Source organism: Sceloporus occidentalis, unplaced genomic scaffold (assembly GCF_023333645.1).
Source record: "Sceloporus occidentalis isolate IW3139 unplaced genomic scaffold, rSceOcc1.0.p SCAF_36, whole genome shotgun sequence".
NCBI lineage: Eukaryota > Metazoa > Chordata > Lepidosauria > Squamata > Phrynosomatidae > Sceloporus > Sceloporus occidentalis.
Window position 1 is genome coordinate 5,019,729 of NW_028317016.1, and position 22,394 is coordinate 5,042,122.

Genomic DNA, 22,394 nt, shown 5'->3' on the forward strand with positions numbered 1-22,394 from the left:
AAGACACCAGGGAGCCGGGTGGAGAGGCAGAGTGGTGTATGGGAGGGGGAGGAGCCAGCGTGATGTATGGGAGGGTGGCTCCCATACACCCCTCTGACTCCTCCCTCCTCCCATACACCACTCTGCCTCTCTCCCGGCTCCCTGGTATTTTTTGAACCTCCGTTGCTGACAGGCACTTACACTGCGGCTTCATAGAAGCCTCAGCGTAAGTGAAGGGCAGTAACGGAGGCTGTCTGTGCACAGCGTGCAGACCCCCACCGGCTGAGAGAGAGGATGATCCTCTGCAGGAGACCTCGATTCTCTGTCAGCCGGTGGGGGTCTGCACGCTGTGCACAGACAGTCTCCGTTACTGCCCTTCACTTACGCTGAGGCTTCTATGAAGCTGCAGTGTAAGTGCCTGTCAGCAACGGAGGTTCACAAAATACCAGGGAGTCGGGAGAGAGGCAGAGCAGTGTATGGGAGGGGGAGGAGTCAGAGGGGTGTATGGGAGGGGGGAGAGAGACGGAAGTGAGAGACCGGCCGACAGTGAGGGGAATCCAGGTCCCCTGCAGCGTTGCGGGGGATCTGGATTCTAGTGTTATAATCCGATCTCTATTTGAAGTCGGATTATATAAGGATAAAAATCGATTCGACTAATCGATAATGAAAATCGTTGACAACGATTAACGTTGACGTTAGTAAAGTGATGTGAGAGGAAGATAAGTCTGGCAGCAGCATTCATGGTGGATTGTAGAGAGGCGAGACGGTTAAGAGGGAGACCAGTTAAGACAGAGTTATAGTAATCAAGATGGGAGATAATCAGGGCATGGAGAAGAGCCTTAGTGGCATGCTGTGTTAGGAAGAGACGGATGCGGGCAATGTTTTTAAGATGGAGACGACAGTTTTTAGAGACAGATTGAATTTGGGGTGTGAATGAAAAGTCTGAGTCAAGGGTGACACCAAGACAGCTTGCATGAATAGACGGGGGGGGGTGATGGCACCCCTATATGTAGTGATGAGATACATTTGCCAAGCGAGGAAGTGTAAAGAGAGAACAGAAGGGGTCCCAGAACAGAGCCTTGGGGTACCGCAACTGAGAGAGGGAGGGGAAGTGTTACTGGAGACGGAGACGCTAAAGGTACGATCGGAGAGGTAGGAAGTGAACCAGGAGAGAACAGTGTCAGGGAGGTTGAGATCATGAAGCATTTGAAGGAGAAGAGGGTGGTCCACAGTGTCAAAAGCAAAAGAAAGGTCCAGTAGGATTAGCATGGAGTAGTGGCCCTTGGATTTAGCAGTGAGTAAGTCATTAGTAACTTAAGTAAGAGGGGTCTCAGTAGAGTGTCGAGGGCGAAAAACACATTGAAGAAGGTCAAGCAGGGAGTTGGAATCCAGAAACTTAGTTAATTGGGTATAAACAATTATTTCAAGAAGCTTGGAGGTGAAAGGAAGTAGAGAGATGGGACGGTAATTGGACAGATCAGTCGGGTCAAGGGAGGACTTTTTCAAGATAGCAGTAATGGTAGCATGCTTGAAGGAGGATGGGACAGATCCAGTATAACGGGAGAGGTTGAAGATATGAGCTAGAGCAGGGACAAGGGTAGATGAAAGAGACTGGGTGAGATGGGAAGGGATCGGGTCAAGGGGGCATGTGGTTGGACAAGAGGAAAGAAATAGAGCATGTACATCCTCTTCAGTGACGGCAGAGAAAGGAGTTAATGTAGTGAAGGAAGAAGAGGTCAGTGGGCGCATAGTCAGAGGGCAGGGTGGTGACTGGGCGGATATGTCATCTCTAGTTTGAATTTTATTATTGATGTATGTGGCAAAGTCAGATGCATTAAGGTTAGTGGAAGGGATAGTAGGGATCGGTCGAAGCAGGGAATTGAAAGTATTAAAGAGTCGTTTAGGGTTGTGGGACAGGGAGGACATAAAGGGCATATATAAGGTCCTAGTAAAGTGTGGCTTATGAATACATAAAAATGAAATATAAATCAAATGTAAATCTCAGCAATACCAAAATTACAGTGATGACAGCCAGTATAAAACAGCTGATCATGCAATATATGCAATTAAATATACAACCAAATACAATACATTTTCAATTTATAATACTGAATCACAAAATTAAACAAATTAATTTCAGAAGAAATGAAGTACAAACCTCTTCATTTATCTTTGAATTAGTCTTCTCCAAATAATCAATTTTTGACTGCAAATCTCCCACTGTGCAGCTAAAGAATAAAATATTTAGTATATTAAGAATAAGTATACAAGGGACCTCTGATGTCTTGAAAGCATGTTTTTTTACAGTTTAATATGAGTGATGACCTGCAGAAAGGAGTGTCACAAACTTCCAAAGTTTGTAAAATATGCTGTTCACTCTGTGACCAATAGGGGAACCTCCTTATTTCCACTAAGATAAGATGAATTGGATTCTGAGAATATTCACAGCTATCCTGGCATGCATGATGAAAAAATGTGCTAGTTCTCTGGTCTAAGATTTGTTCTGTTTCAGATGCCATTCACCGTTCTCAACAGATGTAAGTCTTCTAGAAGATATTGGTTTCATCACTACCACTTCATGAAAACAAATGTACAACAAATAATTACTGTATGTAGTATGTATATATATATATATATCAATGTAGGCAATATTTAATCCAAAACAAACTGTAAAGGATATTACCCCACCTTAAGTGCCTGTTGAGTTCCTCCACATAATGCTTTTGATCAAGGATAGCTGCAATGTCATCTGTGCTGTGGGGAAGCATATACAATATGTAAGTAAACTTAAGTAAAGTATGTAAGTAAAATAAGAGTATATAACAACTTAGATTATATCATCTGAAATAATTATGCACATGTGTACATTTCATAATTGTCCACAACATTTGAATACAACATGTAATTAGGCCCTTCACAAGGATATTGTTGCCTCCTGCTTTTTTAATTGTTTACCAAATTTTCATAGTTGGTATGCCCACCCACATATATTATATATTGTTTCTTTAAGGACAGAATGTGCTTTCTTTTATTGCAACATTAACATACACTATATGGGTAAAACTATTGAAACACCCAACCATTACACTAACAGGGACTTTTATGACATTGCATTCTAAACACATAGAAATCAATATGTAGTTGGTCCTCCCTTTGCAGCTATAACAGCTTCCACTCTTCTGGGAAAGCTTTCCACAATATTTTGGAGTGTTTCTGTTGGAATTGTTGCCCCTTCATCCAGTAGAGCACTGGGGAGGTCAGGCACTGATGTTGGACAAGAAGGCCTGGCTTGCAATCTCCGTTCCAGTTCATCACAAAGGTGTTCGATGTGGTTGAGGTCAGGGCTCTGTGAGAGCCAATCAAGTTCCTTCACACCACTCATTCAACCATGTCTTTATGGACCTTGCTTTGTGCACTGGGGCATAGTCATGCTGGAATAGAAAATGGTCTTTCCCAAACAGTTCCCACAAAGTTGGAAGCATTGTATTGTCCAAAATGTCTTGGTATGCTGAAGAATTAAGATTTTCCTTCACTGGAAGTAAGGGGCTTAGCCCAACCCTTGAAAAAACAGTGTCATACCCTTACCCCTGCTACACAAAACCTTAAAATTGGCACAAGGCAGTCAGGCAGGCAACGGTTCTCCTAGCATCTGCCAAACCCATAATAGCCCATCAGAGTGCCAAACAAGCTCCATAGAAGATGTTCCAGTGATGGCACCACTCAATCTGACACCTGGCATTGTATTTAGTGATGTGAGGTTTGCCATTCCATGAAGCTCCCGCACAGTTTTTGTGCTGATATTAATGCCAGTGGAAGTTTGGAACTCTTCAGCTATGGCATGAGCAGAGCATTGTTTACCTATAGGCACCATGGACCCCAGCACCATGCACCCCAGCAATGCCATATTTTTTGCGTTCAAGACAGGAACAGAAAATTGTGCCTCCCCCCTATATTTTTTACAGAGGTTTTTTTTGAGTAGATAAATTAACATTTTGTGCTAGACATGGCATGAACAAGCATTTTGCATTAGCTTAATGAGACATTTGGCCTATGTGTCACCAAATATCTAGTCATGGTCAAACAATTTCCTGTTGTTAATCACCAAGGTGTACTAAAAATGTAAAATATCAATTGGAATATACTTCAAATATGTTTTTCTCATATGAATTTACAGGGGTGCTAATAATTGTGCCACACATATATATTTAACAATTAGTTTTTTTGTTTTGTTTTTTTTTGGATAAACCTGTGCTGTGTTTGCGATTGTTTGATATCCATGAAAGCAGAGTATTTTGTGTATTTTATGAACACCAAAGGGTTAAACATTCAAAACAAATCTGCATTACTCAATACCCGATCAGGAGTATTTTTAAACAAAAACTGTCAGGATCTTACCTGTCAGGGTTCGCTACTACGGGGTGGTCGATGACACTTTTCATTATAAATAACTGCATGTTTACTCTGAATATTTTAACCCCTTTTTGATTGGGGGTCTTACCTCCCTTATTGACAAACTTTTTTGGCCATTTTTTAAGTTATCTTTGTTCCACCATAATGTTTAATGTACCCAGTCAAATTATATATTGTTTTTTCAAGGACAGATAGAGCTTTTTTTGTATAATCTGTCATTTATTATGGATATGGTAGAAACAGTAAAAATTTGAAAGAAAGAAAAAAAAAAACTTTGCAATTTTAATTAGGATTTCTTCTACAAAATTAGGTCCTACTGATAAAAAACCCCTTTTTCCATATCCACTAAGTAGAATAATATTTCACATGCATAGTATTATTTAGCTTAGTGTGTAATTGCTCCCTTACACACCACACTATTTCTGTGTTATTTTTGGAACAGGGAGTGCTTGGAGACCACTTTTTTCATTTTTATTTATTTTTTATTATAATTTTATTTTTTTACTTTTTAAATCTTTTTGACAGGAGATCCGTTTGAGGTCCTTTAAGACCTCGGGGATCTATCTTGGAAATAGTTGGATTACCCCTCATGATGTCAACTTTTTTCTTTTTTTTTCTTCTTATGTTTTAAATATTTTTTGAAGAGGGAGAAACACGGGTTTTCCATCTTTTCACTGTTGTCCTGCATTGCTGATCATAGTACTTGTGATCAGTCAGCGGGGGTTTATCAGAGGTCTCAGGAGGGTCAGGATGGACCCATCTAAATCAACCCCCACCCCACACTGAACTAGCTTTGAAGCTGATTGGAGTGGACAGCTGAAGAGGAAGAGAAGGTGATGGGAGTCTAGCTCCCCAAAACAGGTGTACAAGAGTCACAAAAAGGATGACTTGTGTGCATTTTGTACCTATATTTTTTTTTCTTTAGTATGATTAGTAAATTTTATAATGTTTAATACAATTATACCAAGTTCTATCTCCTAGTGCATGTGGAATTTACATGTATGTGCAACCACATTTGTTGGATAAATGTACTAAAGGGAGTGGGAGCTTTTTATAAAGTCTCTACCACTTTTCCAGTTTGGTCTAGATTAGTGGGAAAACATTTTTCATAAAAAGATATATTATCCTTATGCATTCAGATTTATACAAACTTTTTAATACATTTTGCCTAATTTTTGAATTTGTACTAATCTCCGAAAACGAGGAGGTACCCCCAGTGAAACAAATGAAACCACTGAATTTGGATTACCGTATTTGCTCGATTATAAGACGACCCTGATTATAAGACGACCCCCCAAAATCTGAATATTAACTTAGGAAAAAAAGAAAAAGCCTGAATATAAGACGACCCTAAAGGAAAAAAGTTTTACCAGTAAATGTTAATTCATGTAAACTATTTTTTTAAATAAAAGCTATGATTGAGAAAAATATTTTTTTTGTTTTTATTTCCTTGTATTTTCCAACCTGTCCCCCAGTTACGCACATCTGCCCCCAGGCTTGCCACACCAATATGGCACTGTGGCCCATGATATGCCTTTTAACCCTCTATATGCCACTGTGCCCCATGGTATGCCTTTTGACCCCCTATGTGCCACTCTGCCTCCAGAAATGCCTTATACCCCTATATCCCATTCTGGCATTTAGGGGGTTAAAATGCATATTATGGGGCAGAGTGGCATATAGGGAGGTATAAGGCATTCCAGGAGGCAGTGGCATTAAGGGAGTTAAAAGGCATTGTATAGAGCACTCTATAAGGCATTTCAGGAGGCAGAGTGCTCTATTAAATGCCCCCTTAACGCCACTCTGCTTCCTGAAATGCCTTATAACTCCCTATATGCCACTCTGCCCCATAATATGCCTTTTAACCCCCTAAGTGCCAGAGTGGCATATAGGGGTATAAGGCATTCCAGAAATGCCCTATGTCCCCCATTTAACACACACACGCACACACACTTACCGGTGCTTCCAAATTCCTGCTGTATTGCCGGGGCAGCGGGTTGACGTCTCCTTCCGCTGCAGCCGGAAGGAGGTGGAGTTGGCAGTGGGGGGTTGTCTGCGTCCGTCGCGGATACCTTTCCCGGCTGTCAGAGATCAGAGTTCCGGCACCTGTGCGGGGAACTCTGATTTCTGACAGTCGGGGAAGGTATCCGCGACGGACGCAGACAACCCCCGCTGCTAGCCACACCTCCTTCCGGCTGCAGCGGACGTTGTCTACGCGGATCGCGTAGATGTCAACCCGCTGCCCCGGCAATACAGCAGGAAGCACCGGTAAGTAAGTGTGGGGGGGGGAGACAGGAGGATCCAGGTCCCCTGCAGCGGTGCGGGGGATCTGGATCTTAGTCTCATAATCAGACCTCTATTTGAGGTCTGATTAGAAGACGACCCCGATTAGAAGACGAGGGGTATTTTTCAGAGCATTTGCTCTGAAAAAAACCTCGTCTTATAATCGAGCAAATACGGTACTAATTTTTTTATCTGACAGTTTTGGTCATTACAACCTTACTCATCCTCTCCTTAGCTAAAATCACAGGGAACCTGGCCAACATTTTCTGGGATGCTATCCAATAGTCAATTAAAGCTTGTTACATTAGTAAAGTATGGCTCCAATAAAATGTATCACTCCAATAAAATGTAATGAGCATTAATTGACTGCTAGATTACATCCCAGAAATGTGGGGCAGGTTAAGAGTTAGATAAGATGAGTGAGGTAAAGGAAATAAATAATTAAAAAAAATGTAGATAATATACCGTATGTAACAATTATATACTGTTATGTGATACATTGTTTGCCCTAAACTAGGTATTAATGAATAGGTTAATTTGTATATAGGTTTCCCTACATTTTGTAGAAGTTGTTTAGAAGATGAAACAAGTTAAACGCATCAGCCTAAAGAATACACATTTACCTAATTATCTTGTTTTAATATAATAATGTTTACAGTAAAATCGGAAAATAAGATATAAATGCATTGGAATACATACTGTTTTTCATTATCATTTTGCTGTGTATCCTTAAGATAGAAAGAAAAGTCAATTACTCCAACCTAACAAAACAAAAAACAAAACAAAAATTAGACTGATAACGATATGCTTTAGGATACCAGCAAAGTTACGGTAAAAGTAAATACAGCAAGGTTTCTTCACTAAAGTTGCAAGGAGAGTTTGGGCTTCACTATTCATAATGAAGGTCCATGCTTAGTAAATTCCTCCAGCAAGAACAGCTGAACTGGCCCTGTACAGTCTAATATTCAATGGGTAAGGAGAAATTACATCCATCAACCATGCATTAGAGAGGCCCAGCCAAGCTTTTCATGTAGAAAAAGCTGAGCGGTTAATCTTTCATGATATACAGTGACTTCAAGGACTTAAAACAAAAATTCTCCTGAAAACTCTCCTTTAAGTGAATAGACCCAAATGACAAGTTAAAGTACTTGTCTCAAGAGTCAAAATAAAATGGCAAAAATGGAGACATAGCGATACTAAGAATATATAATCAAATAATAAAACATGATTGTGATTCGTAATATTAATAATAAACACAAAATCAAAAGTGAAATATAATGCTAATAGATTAACTTCAAAAAATCTATCCTTAAGGTTTTTGAAATAAAAGTAAAAAATGAGAAAAGTCCTTCTATAAGGCTAGGTTTCCACTTGTTTTTTTTTTTGCTAAAAACGCCCATAAAAACGCCAATTCAGCCACACAGCGTTTTTTTTGTGAAAAAACGCTGCAGCCAGATGTTCTTCAATAGGAAATCGCACAATGCCATATCCACTTGGCGTTTTTCTGTTTGGCGTTTTTTTCAGTCCTCTTTGGCGTTTTTCTGCTTTTTTGGGCTTTGTGGCAGTTTTTCAAAATCGCAGCATGTTGACACTGGCGTTTTTTGCAAGGAAATCTTGGCGTTTTTCTCCAATAGAAGTCTATGGGAGAGAAAAAACGCCATGAAAAAGCCATGTGGGTTTTTTGCCTTGGTGTTTTTTATGGCGTTTTTTTCCACAGTTACAATGCAGAGGATGGACCCAGTATCTGTGTGTCCTACAAGAAATAGGCTGGAAACAAACAGTTTCACACAAAACAAAGTTCATATTGAATTTTACACCATTTGGAACAAACATGCCATTACAAACAAACATACCCGACTGGATCCTGCGTGCCAAAAGCAACAGCAAACAATCTGCACCTTCATTTGGGGCCAATCTTCCTAGAGGAGCAGACATTCGGAATAAAGCATGCCTTACAAATCACAGAAAAGAGACAAATGGGTCCGCCGGGGCGTGTTTAAGTAGAACTCTACCAAGGACATGACATCAGGAGGGGGCAGATACTTGCCATTTATCCTAATCCCTTTTAGCTGGGTGAAACTTCTAACTTGTAAAGGCTGGAAAAACTGCCTAAGGTCAAAAAAAGCAATTTCCACAGAAAGGCTAAAACGCCAGAAAAAACTCCAGAAAAAACTCCAAAACGCAGGTAAATGCAGTGGCAGTTTTCTTGGCGTTTTTCATCAAGAAAATAACGCAGGACAAAAAATGTGGAAAAAACGCCATAAAAAACGCCAAGGCAATAAACCCACATGGCTTTTTCATGGCGTTTTTTCTCTCCCATAGACTTCTATTGGAGAAAAACGCCAAGATTTCCTTGAAAAAACGCCAGAGTGTGAACATGCTGCGATTTTGAAAAACTGCCACAGAGCCCAAAAAAGCAGAAAAACGCCAAAGAGGCCTGAAAAAACGCCAGACAGAAAAACGCCGAGTGGATATGGCATTGTGCGATTTCCTATTGAAAAACAGCTAACATCTGGCTGCTGCGTTTTTCCACTAAAAAAACGCCAGGTGGCGCTATTGGCGTTTTTATGGGCGTTTTTTAGCATAAAAAAACCAAGTGGAAACCTAGCCTTACAATGCAGAGGATGGACCCAGTATCTGTGTATCCTACGAGAAATAGGCTGGAAACAAACAGTTTCACACAAAACAAAGTTCATATTGAATTCTACACCATTTGGAACAAACATGCCATTACAAACAAACATACGCGACGCATCAACTGGATCCTGCGTGCCAAAAGCAACAGCAAACAATTTGCACCATCATTTGGGGACAATCTTCCTAGAGGAGCAGACATTCGGAATAAAGCATGCCTTACAAACCACAGAAAAGTGACAAAAGGGTCCGCCGGGGCGTTTAAGTAGAACTCTACCAAGTAAATGACATCAGGGGGCAGATACTTGCCATTTATCCTAATCCCTTTTTTAGCTGGGTGAAACTTCTAACTTGTAAAGGCTGGAAAAACTGCCTAAGGTCAAAAAAAGCAATTTCCACAGAAAGGCTAAAACGCCAGAAAAAACTCCAGAAAAAACGCCAAAACGCAGGAAAATGCATTGGCAGTTTTCTTGGCGTTTTTCATCAAGAAAAAAAACGCAGGACAAAAACCTAAGTGGAAACCTAGCCTTAAAGATCCTTAAAAGGTATCTTTCTGGTTGGAATACAATTTTAGTACCTCTGAATGTGCAACACTATGAAACTTTCTTAGTTTACTATGTTACCATTTCTTAGGCAAGAACAATTCAGCTGCTCTGAAGAGAGATCCCTAAGCCGCTAAAACTAAGAGTCACTATAACCGCAGAAGCTCCCACAACCAAAGGGATAAAGCATTCACTGGGATTCTCACGAACAGTTCTCAGTGGGACTAGTGTCTCCCCTTTTTTACCTATAGTTCAGATGATCTAAACACCTGAAAGAAGTCATCTAGATGGCACTCACTTAGTGGACAACACATATTGTGCTGCAAAGTACACAAAGCGGGGTCCTCAAATGAATGTGTACTCAGTGTGGCTGTACAATTTGATTTCAGTCATATAACGGAGTTAATGTTAAGCAAAAATGGAAGATTCTGGACTTTAATGTAAGAACATATAATTATTAAATTTTTGTGTATATTATATTGTTTGCTGATGAAATAATTCTTTTAATTTTGATCCTGCTGGACATCTTGGAGATTGTAGAGGAGTCACAAGAGATATTAGAAGCGCCTGTGGCAAGAGCTATCACTATTAAAGGGCCATACACTACAAAAACCACTACACTGTTTGTTTGTTTTTCTTTTCCTTTTTATTTCTATATGCAAAATATTTGGAATTTAATGGTATGAAAGGATGGCAAAATAATATTTACTTAGTCAAGTGCACTGTATCACTTTCTTTGTAATTCTATTGGTTATGTCAGGGCTCGACAAATCCCAGGCGCCAGGTCGCCATGGAGACAGAGAATTTTGTCCTGGCGCCTAGGTGTTTGTCAGCCTGTTACAGTCACAAAAAATTGCCACACGGGGGCGCGGCTGCTGCTGCTGTCTGCCCAGGAGTCTGGGCAGACAGCACAGCCACTCAGAGCCTGCCCCCAATCCTGTAGGCTAAAAATGCGGTTGCAGGAAAACCAGCAATCGCATTTTCAGCTTCAGGGAAGCTGGTTGAGTGTTGATTGGAGACCTGACCCAACACCCCCCAGCTGCCTGATCGCTCCATGAGAACGAAAGTGCAGCGTTAACCCCTTCAATGCCGCGACCATGTCGCGGCATTTTAGGGGTTAATTCCCGTTTTGTACGGGGCTCTGCTGCTGCTGGTGGTCTGCCTGGAAGCCCAGACAGGCCAGCAACAGCAAAAACGAGCCCCCACAAGCCCTTTGATGATTCCTGTAGGCATGGAAGCCTACAGCAGTCATCAGAGACTACCCCCTGCAATGGCTGGTCTATAGACCAGCTATTGCGTCCCAGCTGCCAGAGGCAGCTTCAGGGACAGGGGGAGAGGGTTCTTCGGTCTCCACATGAGTGTGGAGACCAGCCCCAACCCTCCCCTGCTGCCCGATCGCTCCATGAGAGCGACAGTGCAGCGCTAACCCCTTCACTGCCACAATTGTGTATGACACATTCGTGGCATTGCAGGGGTTAACATTTGTTCCCACAAGCTTGTGGGGACTAAATATCAGTCAATGCTGTGCTCCAATGGAACATCAGCATTGAAAGAGTTTAAAAAAAAATAAAAATAAAAAAAAATAGCACTGACCTGAAAGTCCAGGGTGCTTCCAGGTCAAATGCTGTGAGTTTAGTAAGTGGGCTGATGATGATCCGATCACTCCTGACCAACTGTTGGTTTTAAAAAAATCCTGGCTCCTAACTTTTTTAGCTGGCGCCTAGATTCACAACAAATTTGTCAAGCCCTGGGTTATGTGATTGAGGGAAACATGTAGGTATTCAGTGCTGCTGGGATTTAGAAACACTGGTGTATTTCTTGGTAAAGGTAGCCACACACATAATAAGTAAATAATGAACAGTATAAAACAAATATTGTTCAATTGAGATTGTATTCACAGCAATATTTACTATAGTACTTTATTAGTGTTCTTTTAAGTAACCCCTATTAATCATTAACACTTAAATGTGTCGTTCCCCTGACAGGGCCTTGCCTCTAGGTCACATGGGAGCTTTTTGCTTCCATATCCTGTATCATTCACAGAATAGTTATCTAACTGTTGCCTAACAGGAGTGATGAAGTAAGAACTAGACCAGATCAAAAATTCAGGTCGAGACATCCCTAAACCACTGCAGTACTCATAGAAAAGGCATGCCAAGACACTACCAATGGCTCTATATTCCATAATGAGGCCTGAATCTCCATTCTGGTCCAGCTCAATCAGCACTGCGGTATTATACATACACTCAATTTTATATGCAGACACTATTCAACATTTCTGCCTTGCCTCGGCTGAAGAATGGTAGACGAACATAATCTTACGAATATTTTTTTGAGGGTCATTTGTCCAGAGTAACGCCATTGCCAAATAGTGTGGGACAATGTGCTACTGTATTAAGTGATACAAGTAATAGAAGGCACTGGGAGGCAATTGATAAAAAAATAAATAAATAAAAATAGATGAAAAATAGAAGCATAACCTCTGGAGACTGCCTATGAAATTCCCTTAGCAGGACACTTCAGCATGAGCTGCTCCCTACACAGGCTTACGTCTTTTGGCCCATGGTCTCGTGGGATGTCCGGCCATTTTGACAGTGGGTTGCTATAAATGCTGAACTAGAGCCATCCTGAATACCCTACCAATTATAAGTGAACCTTTTCAGCACGTAGCAGTTAAAATCCAGCACCTTAGCCAAGGATATTTGCACAGGGAAGAAATATGTTATCAGCAAAGTATGCTACCCGCTGTCCTAAAGCTGTGGCCCTATCTACTATCTCAGCTGAAACAGTCACTGACACCATGATTAAAATTGTAAGTCAGGTAGAATTGCCTAGCAATATCGTGTCAGACAAAGGAACCACAGGTTTGTTTGTTGAGGTACTGAGGTTACGAAGGAGTGCATCTTAAATTGAAAAACATATGATTTAAGAAACTGGTAATCTAGTTAAATACAAGAACTATAACCAAATTGGGTAGCAAAGGTCCTAGAAAACCTTATTGCCATAAGAAACCCTAGGCCGAGAGAGAGAGAGGATATCCAACACCTATAAAACTTTGAAACCCTCTGAAGGGGGGCTGAACACCGGTAATTTATGTGATACTATTTCTGGTAAACAGTAGTTATACCTGAATTGTTGTCAAAATTTACAAAAAAACCCCAACTTGTATAAAGGCCTCTAATTCATTCACAGTAAAGGATTCAGGTATCCTTCTAACATTTGCTGATTCTTATGAAGATCACTTCTTATGAAGGCCCACTTTTCTTTATGGACTACCATCTCATCTACTCTTATGCTCCACTTTATAAGTGTGTTCGACAAGAGACCTAATCTTCTTAAATTAAGCTGTTAAGGAATCTTTGTCTGTCCTAATTTCCACTCTGGGTTCTTGTAGCCTCTCTTGTCATTGTTTTCACAGTAGAGCTAAGCATTAATGTGATTTTACTATTTATTCTACCGACTCTGTTTTAACAGCGCTATGCAATCTGCTGGCGCTATATCAATAAATGTAGTGTAAGCATTGACTGCTGGGTAAAATACTTGCTTCTAAACTTGTTTGACACCATGTACTAGTACTTATTAGCCACTTTGTCGGGAGAAATATATACTTTTGCCATATAACTTATGCTTTATTCACGTTTGCACTCTCCGCCATCCATGCAGCTTGGAGGTCAAACTGTACCAACTTTTCCTAAAACCAGAGTCATGTAATAGATTCTTCCCTGAAGTTAAAGACTACACAGCATATGGCCTTCTGGGATACACTGTGCAACCCACTGTAAAGACTGACTTTTGACTCAAAAGAGTAGCCCTATGACCTGGGAACTGAATATATGTAATGGAAGACCTGCATCTGTGATAAGTGTAAGGAAAAGTACACAAATTGACCGATGCTAACTACTACCGGTAAAGATTTTGCAAGCTGCTGTTTCGGTAGGGGAGAACCTTATTGTCTCGCTATTTTCAAAGAATGTTAAAGCTGCCCTTGCATCTCTCCAGTTGGATGAAGAAAGTGACTTGTAAAAAGTCTGTATGTCGGAGTCTTCAATCACTCTAACATTATCAATGTACAGTTCGATGCTGACAATATGCTAGAAGCCTTTATTTTACTCGTGGTAATTTAACTCTTTATTTCTATCACTGGTAATCAATACCACTCGATTTATGGAATTTGTAGTATTTGTCTTCAATGCCCTGTGTGTGTAGTCTGCAGCAGTCCTGCTTGGCAAGCAAGGGGTCAAATTATTATCTTGTGAAAACCAGATGTAGGGACTGGGTATCAAGGGCAACATCCAAGGTTGTAGAAAACCAGAACTGTATAGCCCATCTAGTCTGCCCACAGGCTTATTAAAGCGTACCGATGAAAGGGCAGATGAGAGGTATATGCATGAATTCCCTTTATTGCAGTTTCCAGATACATGTGAGAATATAAGTGGACATGTCTCCAGATAATAAACATGTGTTTAATGTAACAAAAGTGAAACAATAAATAATTGTTTTGTTGTAGGTCATTAACAAGAACAAGAAATTTGCCAAAACCAGGAAATGTATTTCTTTAGTCGTAACACCTAGAAAAATGCTTTATCTGACATAACAGGCTAGTTACCTGACAATCCAGGTCTTCTCCTTTCAGACAAAGATTGGCATCAATCATGTTAAGTCCCACTAGCAATCCAACAATCACAGCTCCTTCTTCCTCCATCATAAGAGCATCCTGTTCATAAAACTCACTGTTCAACAAAGCCAATAATAGAGTGGAATTAATTTTTAAAATGAAACTGACATTACAACACTTTAAATCAGGCGCATATTTTTAAGCAATGTAAGGTTTCTACCAACCTAAGCAGGCCCTACTATATAGACAACCTAGGCAGCTGGCTGAGAAGCTGAACTAGTAGGAAGGAACTGCAAGTATCTTGTTAGCACGCAAGAGAAAATAATTGTATATAGAGTTCACCTAAGGCACAAAAAAGTCCTAGGGACAGCCCTGGTGGAGCTCTTATTTTTTTGACGGTGAAATGTCTATAGAAAAAAATATCCTAGTCCAAGGGATGTATCTCAAGAGCGAAGTTGGGGTAGTTAGACCACACAACACCTTTGCCTGTTCCATAATGCATTCTATGACTTTTGAGTAATATAGGGACTCTCTTGGGCAGGCTCCGTGTTAACTGAAAGTTATTGGACTCTTATAAAATGGAATGCTTATATTAATACATGCAATTGTTTCCCTCACTTACCACCAGCCTAAAGCAGGCCGGATATGCCAAATATCAATTTTAAAAATTAATTAATGACAATAGGTGATACATTTTCCTCCAGAAGTTAAATTATCTTAAAAAATCAGTATCAAATAAACTAAAATTTATTTTAAAATAAAATTATTTTGAATTGTTTTTTGAATTTAACTAATAACAAACATTCAATTATTATTATTAAACCAATAATAATTTGGCGGTTTCAATAATGGGCTGAACATTATTACCTTAACAGATCCTTATGGTCTATTAAAACTTGTAAGTAATCTGCTAACTTTTTTTGCATCAATGCAAGGTGAAGCCAGGCTCTTCCTCTACCAACATGTGTCCTAGGAAACAAAAGGCATTTACCATCATATATATATATACATAATAACCTCACAGGGACATGCCACATTTACTACTTATAAACAGACATGCAGAGGGCACCAGCAGGCATGGCATATAAACTGGCCTTATTACAGCTAGATACCCATGTTCTTTGCAAACGAAAATGAACTGCGCCCTAATACGAGATAATTCCTTAAGTAAAATATCTCTGCAACACTTCCATATAATGTACAATTAGCATAGAAAATATTGAATCACTTTATAAAAGATAAATACGTGTAAGAATTCACTGAATTCAACCTGGACCAATTCATTCAGGATTTGAAAACACAGAGGAACATTTGAAATCACAGAGGTGCCCGGTGACACAATAGAACACCCTTACTTACAGTAGATATAAAAAGTCTACACACCCCTGTTAAAACGCCAGGTTCTTGTGATGTTAAAGAATGAAACAAAGATAAATCATGTCAGAACTTTTTCCACCTTTAATGTGACCTATAACGTGAACAATTCAATACAAACTGAAATCTTTGTGTGTGTGGGGGGGAAACTCATAATAACCTGGTTGCATAAGTGTGCACACCATTAAACTAATACCGTATTTGCTCGATTATAAGACGACCCTGATTATAAGACGACCCCCCAAATCTGAATATTAATTATAGGAAAAAAGTTTTACCAGTAAATGTTAATTCATGTAAACTTTTTTTTTTTTTTTTTTAATAAAAGCTATGATTGAGAAAAATATTTTGGTTTTATTTCCTTCTATTTTCCAAACTGCCCCCCCAGTTATGCACATCTGCCCCAGAAATGCCTTATACCCCCTATATGCCACTGTGCCCCATGATATGCCTTTTAACCCTCTAAATGCCACTGTGCCCCATGATATGCCTTTTAACCCTCTAAATGCCACTGTGCCCCATGATATGCCTTTTAACCCTACATGCCACTGTGCCCCATGATATGTCTTTTGACCCCCTATGTGCCACTCTGCCTCCAGAAATGCCTTATACCCCTATATGCCACTCTGGCATTTAGAGGGTTAAAAGGCATATTATGGGGAAGAGTGGCATATAGGGAGGTTTAACGCATTCAGGAGGCAGAGTGGTGTATAGAGGGTTAAAAGGCATTTCTGGAGGCAGAGTGGCATTAAGGGGGTTAAAAGGCATTTCACAGAGCACTCTGCCTCCAGAAATGCCTTATGCCCCCCATTTAACACTCCCCCGCCCCCCTCCCAAACTTACCGGTGCTTCTGACTTCCCTGTCCCGTAGCCGTGGCAGCGTGTAGATCCCACGCACTTACGCGGCAGCCGGAAGGAGGTGTGGCTAGCAGCGGGGGTTGTCTGCGTCCATCGCACAGACCTTCCCCGACTGTCAGAGATCAGAGTTCCCCTCACCAGTGCGGGGAACTCTGATCTCTGACAGCCGGGAAAGGTCTGCGTGATGGACGCAGACAACACCCGCTGCTAGCCACACCTCCTTCCTGCTGCAGCGGAAGTTGTCTAAGCGAATCGCGTAGACATCTACACACTGCCCCGGCTACACACCAGGGACTCAGAAGTACCAGTAAGTGGGGCGGGGGGGGTCTTGACAGGAGGATCCAGGTCCCCTGCAGCTGCGGGGGATCTGGATCTTAGTCGTCTCATAGTCAGACCGATTTGAGGTCTGATTATAAGACAACCCCGATTATAAGACGAGGGGTATTTTTCAGAGCATTTGTTCTGAAAAAACCTCATCTTATAATCGAGCAAATACGGTACTTTGTTGAAGCACCATTGATTTTATTACAGCAATCAGTCTTTTGGGTAGCAGTCTATTAGCATGGCACATCTTGACGTGGCAATATTTGCCCACTCTTCTTTGCAAAAGCGCTCCAAATCTGTCAGATTGAGAGGACATCTCCTGTGCACAGCCCTCTTCAGATCACCCCTCAGATGTTCAATTGGATTCAGGTCTGGGCTCTGGCTGGGCCATTCCAAAACGTTAACCTTCTGATGAAGCCATGGTTTTGTGGATTGAGATGTGTGCTTTGGGTCGTTGTTGTGCTGAAAGGTGAACTTCATCTTCCTAACGGACGCCTGAAGGTTTTGCGACAAAATTGCCTGGTATTTGGAACTGTTCATAATTGTCTCCACCCTAGGGCCCTGGTTCTAGCTGAAGACCATACTTCACTGTGGGTATGGTGTTCTTTGGGCGATGTGTAGTGTTGTTTTTGCGCCAAACATACCTTTTGGAATTATGGCCTAAAAGTTCAACCTTGGTTTCATAAGATCATAACACATTTTCCCACATGCTTTTGGGGGACTTGATGTTTGTTTTTGCAAACTTCAGCCGGGCTTGGATTTTTTTCTTTGTAAAAAAAAGACTTCCGTCTTGCCACCCTACCCGATAGCCCATTCATATGAAGAATACGGGAGATTGTTGTCACATGTAGTACACAGCCAGTACTTGCCAGAAATTCCTGCAGTTCGTTTAATGTTGCAGTAGGCCTCTTGTAAGCCTCCCTGACCAGTTTTCTTCTTGTCTTTTCATCAATTTTGGAGGGACGTCCAGTTCTTGGTAATGTCTTTGTTGTGCCATATTTTCTCCACTTGATGATGACTGTCTTCACTGTGTTCCATGGTATATTTAATGCTTTGGAAATTCTTTTGTGCCCTTCTCCTGACTGATATCTTTCAACAATTAGATCCCTCTGATGCTTTGGAAGCTCTCTGTGGACCATGGCTTTTGCTCTTAGATGCAACTAAGCAAATGTCAAGTAAATCCTACTAGAACAGCTGAACTTTATTTGTGATTAATAAGAGTCACTTTAAATGATGGCAGGTGTGTAATGACTTCTATTTAACATGAGTTTGAATGTGATTAGTTAATTGTGAACACAGTCACAGCCCCAGTTATAAGAGGGTGTGCACATTTATGTAGCCAGGTTATTGTGAGGTCCCCCCTTCAAAGATTGCAGCTTGTTTTGCAATTGATCTGTTCACATTAAAGGTGGAAAAAGTCCTGACTTGATTTATCTTTGTCCAATTCTTAAACATCACAAGAACCTGGCATTTTAACATGGGTGTGTAGACTTTTTATATTCACTGTATTTGCCCAAATTACATGGGCATGGGTTTGTTTACATTTGCCAGCAAGGACGCAGATGCATCATCAAGTACCTGTCTCAGGTTTTATTTAATCATTTGTGTGGTTTTATATGATGTTGAATATGCCATGGTTTTTTGTTTTTTTTTAACAATTAAAATAATTAAGATACTAATAAAAAATGTGTTACAAACCTAAAGGGAGCGATCATATGTACTTTATTACATATGATAGCTGTGGTCCGTTTTGCAAATGCATGGGGAGGGGGGTTCTACAGAATCTGCACAAATGAATTTGGCCCCTTTTCCCACCCGTAGCCAAATTCCCTGCAGGAGATGCATTTGATCTAATGCATATGGAAGCATGTGATGTACTCCAGAGCTGGTGTAAAAGTCTGTCCATTGACTTCATTAGAAGTGCATTACTGCCACTGATTGACACCTTAAGCAGCAAATCAGTGGAAAGAAATTATGGGGAAATATTGTGTCAAGTGTAACATTTAAAAACTGCCTTGATGACCCAAAAAGTGTATCCATACTTGGGCAGAGGTGGCTCGGTTGTTTTTATGTAGTTCACAGTGTAAATAGCATAATGTTTTCACCTTTTAATGCCTTAAGGACCCTATGGATGTACTATTATATCCACAAAAAAGTGTCAAGATGACCCTTTGGAGGTAACTTTACATCCTGTGTTTTTTTTTGGACTCCCTTGTATCAGCAGGAGCCAGCATGGTTGACTCAGTATGGGACAGCTCCTGTGTAACAGCGCAAGTGCCAGTACACCTTCATTATTGCCCAGTCGTGCAATTGGATTCCAACAAGATCTCTGTCCATATTACACTTGGACCACTGCAATAATAATATTATATAACATATATATTATAAATGTGCCCCAATACCCTTTACTCCAACTACTAGAAGTAAAGAATTAAACAAAACAAAACAAAACAAAAAAACCTTCACTACCCATAATTATTGACAAAAATTGAGTATATGTATGTGGGGTACACAATTTGGATCACTGTTCAGTAGTGAAGAAATCCTAAGCCGAATTATAAAGTTTTTTTCTTCTATTTTAGTATTGTTTATTTGAATATTAGCACTAATTATTCTTGTTTATGCATTTCTATGGTTTCAAAAGGTATAACACGCATGGAAAAGGGGAATCATGGCTTAACAAACATGGTAAAAAGAACAGTACGGTAGGAAAAACTTTCGGTCATGAAGGAGTTATTTACTTCCTAGATATTCTCAATTACTTTACAAATGATTTGCATTAACTGAAGTAAATTAACTGACCCTTCAATACATCCACCATGCAAAAAATAAATAAATAAATAAAAAAAAAGAGTCACAGAAACGTAAATTCATTACCTGCATATTTTGACTGAGTGAGTTCTGCCTTCAGAAAATGGAAGTAAACATAAATGTTCGTGTATATTACTGTGTGTCACAAACACAAAATCTTAACTACTCATAACTGCATACATTTGTCTTACTTACTTTAGTTCTGGAAGATTTTTAATATTGGCAAACAAATCAGATGATTCAGGACAAAGTTTCTCAACCAGTTCCAATGGGCCATAGAATGATTTATTCTGCCCAATAAAACTTTTCTTGACTTTGAGAGAAAAGGAAAAAAAATTATCAATGTTATTTCATACAACTGTAGTTTGGGGTAGCCGTATTAGTCCAGTGTATAAGAATCTTCTCTCGCTCCTACACGCTCACCCCTGATCCCCCTCTAGCCTTATCTGTGCAGTATATGCCACTATTTACTATTTACGACCCTCTTAGTTTTTTGTCTGCAAATTCTCTACCGTGTTGTTTTAACCCCTGTTTTAACCCTGTATCAGAACATGTACTGGTCAGTTTTAAACTGTGTTTTTCACTTGCTTGGTCAGAAATGCTTTTGACTTGATAAAGGGAGGACTCCCGAAAGCTCGTCTATTATTTTAAATACTGTTAGTCCAATAAAAAAAGGTATTACAAGATTCTGCAACATTCTGTTTTTTTGCATTTCATACAACAAAACTGTAAGTGCATTCACAATAATGTGCACAATAAATGTAATCCAGTTTGATAATTTAACTCACTCATTACACAAACATTGATTTATTCTGTTATTTGTTCCACACCTAATAAAGGTAGGTATTGAAGCTCTCCTGGGCTGGACCATCATAATGTATAGTGAAGCCAAGGAGTTAAAACCACAACTCTCATGAAAACCCCCCTGCTAACTCTTCTTCTAGTCAATAGACCCCTCAATAATTTTGCTCATTCAGAAGTACAGTACCTTTTAGTCCATGTTTGAGACAGTGTTCAATAATAACAAAGAACTGTTGAAGAGGTGGGTATTCAGAATCCAAACTTCTACCAAGATTAAGAGCTGACTGGATTAATGATTTTATACTAAGTTTCATCATATTCATTAAGTTGGCACGTTCATCCATATTGCTACCTATATAAAAATGAGAAAGAAAAAAAAAAAAAACACTTTAGAAAATGAAAACAAATTCATGGCAGTACTACAAATCTACTTTGACTTATGACAGTAGGGAAGCTTCATGTAAAGGGTCTATAGGATGTACTGAAACATTAACTAGAGCTACTCATTTAAAGGGATATAGCAGTAGTACCCCAAGAGAAAATTGAGTCTTTGGTTGAAAATACCATATTTGCTCGATTATAAGAAGAGTTTTTTTCAGAATAAATGCTCTGAAAAATACCCCTCGTTTTATATTCGAGGCCGTCAAATAGAGGTCCGACTATAAGACTAAAATCCAGATCCCCCGCAGCGCTGCAGGGAACCCGGATCCTTCTCTCTGGCAACCCCCTGCTGCTGCCGGCACTTCCTATGGGGGCATCTAAGACTGAGCGCTGGCGCAACATGACCTTCCGGTGCTCCATCATAGAAGCCCCGGCAGAAGTGGATAACGCAGGCATTCACTGACTGCCAGAGAGGAGGATCCCTCGCAGCGCTGCGGGGGACGTGGATCCTCCTGGCAGCTGGTGAATGTCTGCATGATACGCACAGACAACCTCCGCTGCCGGCACTTCTATGACTGAGCTCCGGCATGATGTGACCTTCTGATGCTCAGTCATAGAAGCCTCAGTGGAACTAACGGGCAGCAGAGGTTGTCTACGCGCAAATGTTCACCGGCTGCCCCCACTAGATACCAGGGAGTCTGAAGTATGTGGGACGAGTCTGGGGAAGCATTGGTAAGTTGGGTGGGGGGGGGTAGAGTGGCATATAGGCAGGTATAAGGCATATCTGGGGGGAAAGAGGTGCATAACTGGGGGGCAGGTTGGCAAACAAAAAAAATCTTTTTTCTCAATCATAGTTTTTTTAAATATGAAAAATAGTTTGCATTAATTAATATTTACTAGTAAAACATTTTTCCTATAGGATAGTCTTATATTCAGGCTTTTTTCCAAAATTAATATTCAAATTTTGGGGGGGTCGTCTTATAATCAAGCAAATACGGTAATACCTTTTATTGGACCAGCAAATAAAAATATGTAAATTTGCCTATGCTTTTTTAGACCTCAGAGGTCTCTTCTTCAGATGGAAGATAGAGGTAGAAAATACAAAAAGGTATATACAGGGATTATGTGGAATATAGCTCAACAGCAGGCCAAGTTCACTGGAAGCTGTGAACTTGACAAGGCTCAAATGACAAGGAAAGGACGGAGTGCAGATACCAGACCTTTATTAAATTAAAAACACCAACAATATAAACACACTCACAGGAGACCTCAGGTTTTCAAGACCTGACCTGCCTCCAGCAGGAGAAGAAGTAAGATGTTTTTCACGTGTCCAGAAGTGACCTAGGATATATTTCTATAGTCGCCCCTGACTAGGGCCACTA

At 40.3% G+C, this 22,394-nt stretch overlaps 1 protein-coding gene across 1 annotated transcript in view; it reads right to left on the reverse strand.

Annotated features, from left to right (window-relative positions):
* Positions 1-20,975, reverse strand: part of LOC149297869 (RUN and FYVE domain-containing protein 1-like) — a 44,125-nt gene extending 23,150 nt beyond the window's left edge. Inside the window, exons 1-7 of the mRNA XM_089488029.1 lie at positions 20,819-20,975; positions 20,026-20,143; positions 15,331-15,432; positions 14,455-14,578; positions 7,372-7,433; positions 2,668-2,733; positions 2,138-2,207 (exon numbers count right to left, since the gene is read on the reverse strand). Of these exons, the coding sequence (XP_089344155.1) occupies positions 2,138-2,207; positions 2,668-2,733; positions 7,372-7,433; positions 14,455-14,578; positions 15,331-15,432; positions 20,026-20,143; positions 20,819-20,975 (699 nt within the window). The remainder of the gene's footprint in view (positions 1-2,137; positions 2,208-2,667; positions 2,734-7,371; positions 7,434-14,454; positions 14,579-15,330; positions 15,433-20,025; positions 20,144-20,818) is intronic.
* Between the last annotated feature and the right edge of the window lie 1,419 nt (positions 20,976-22,394).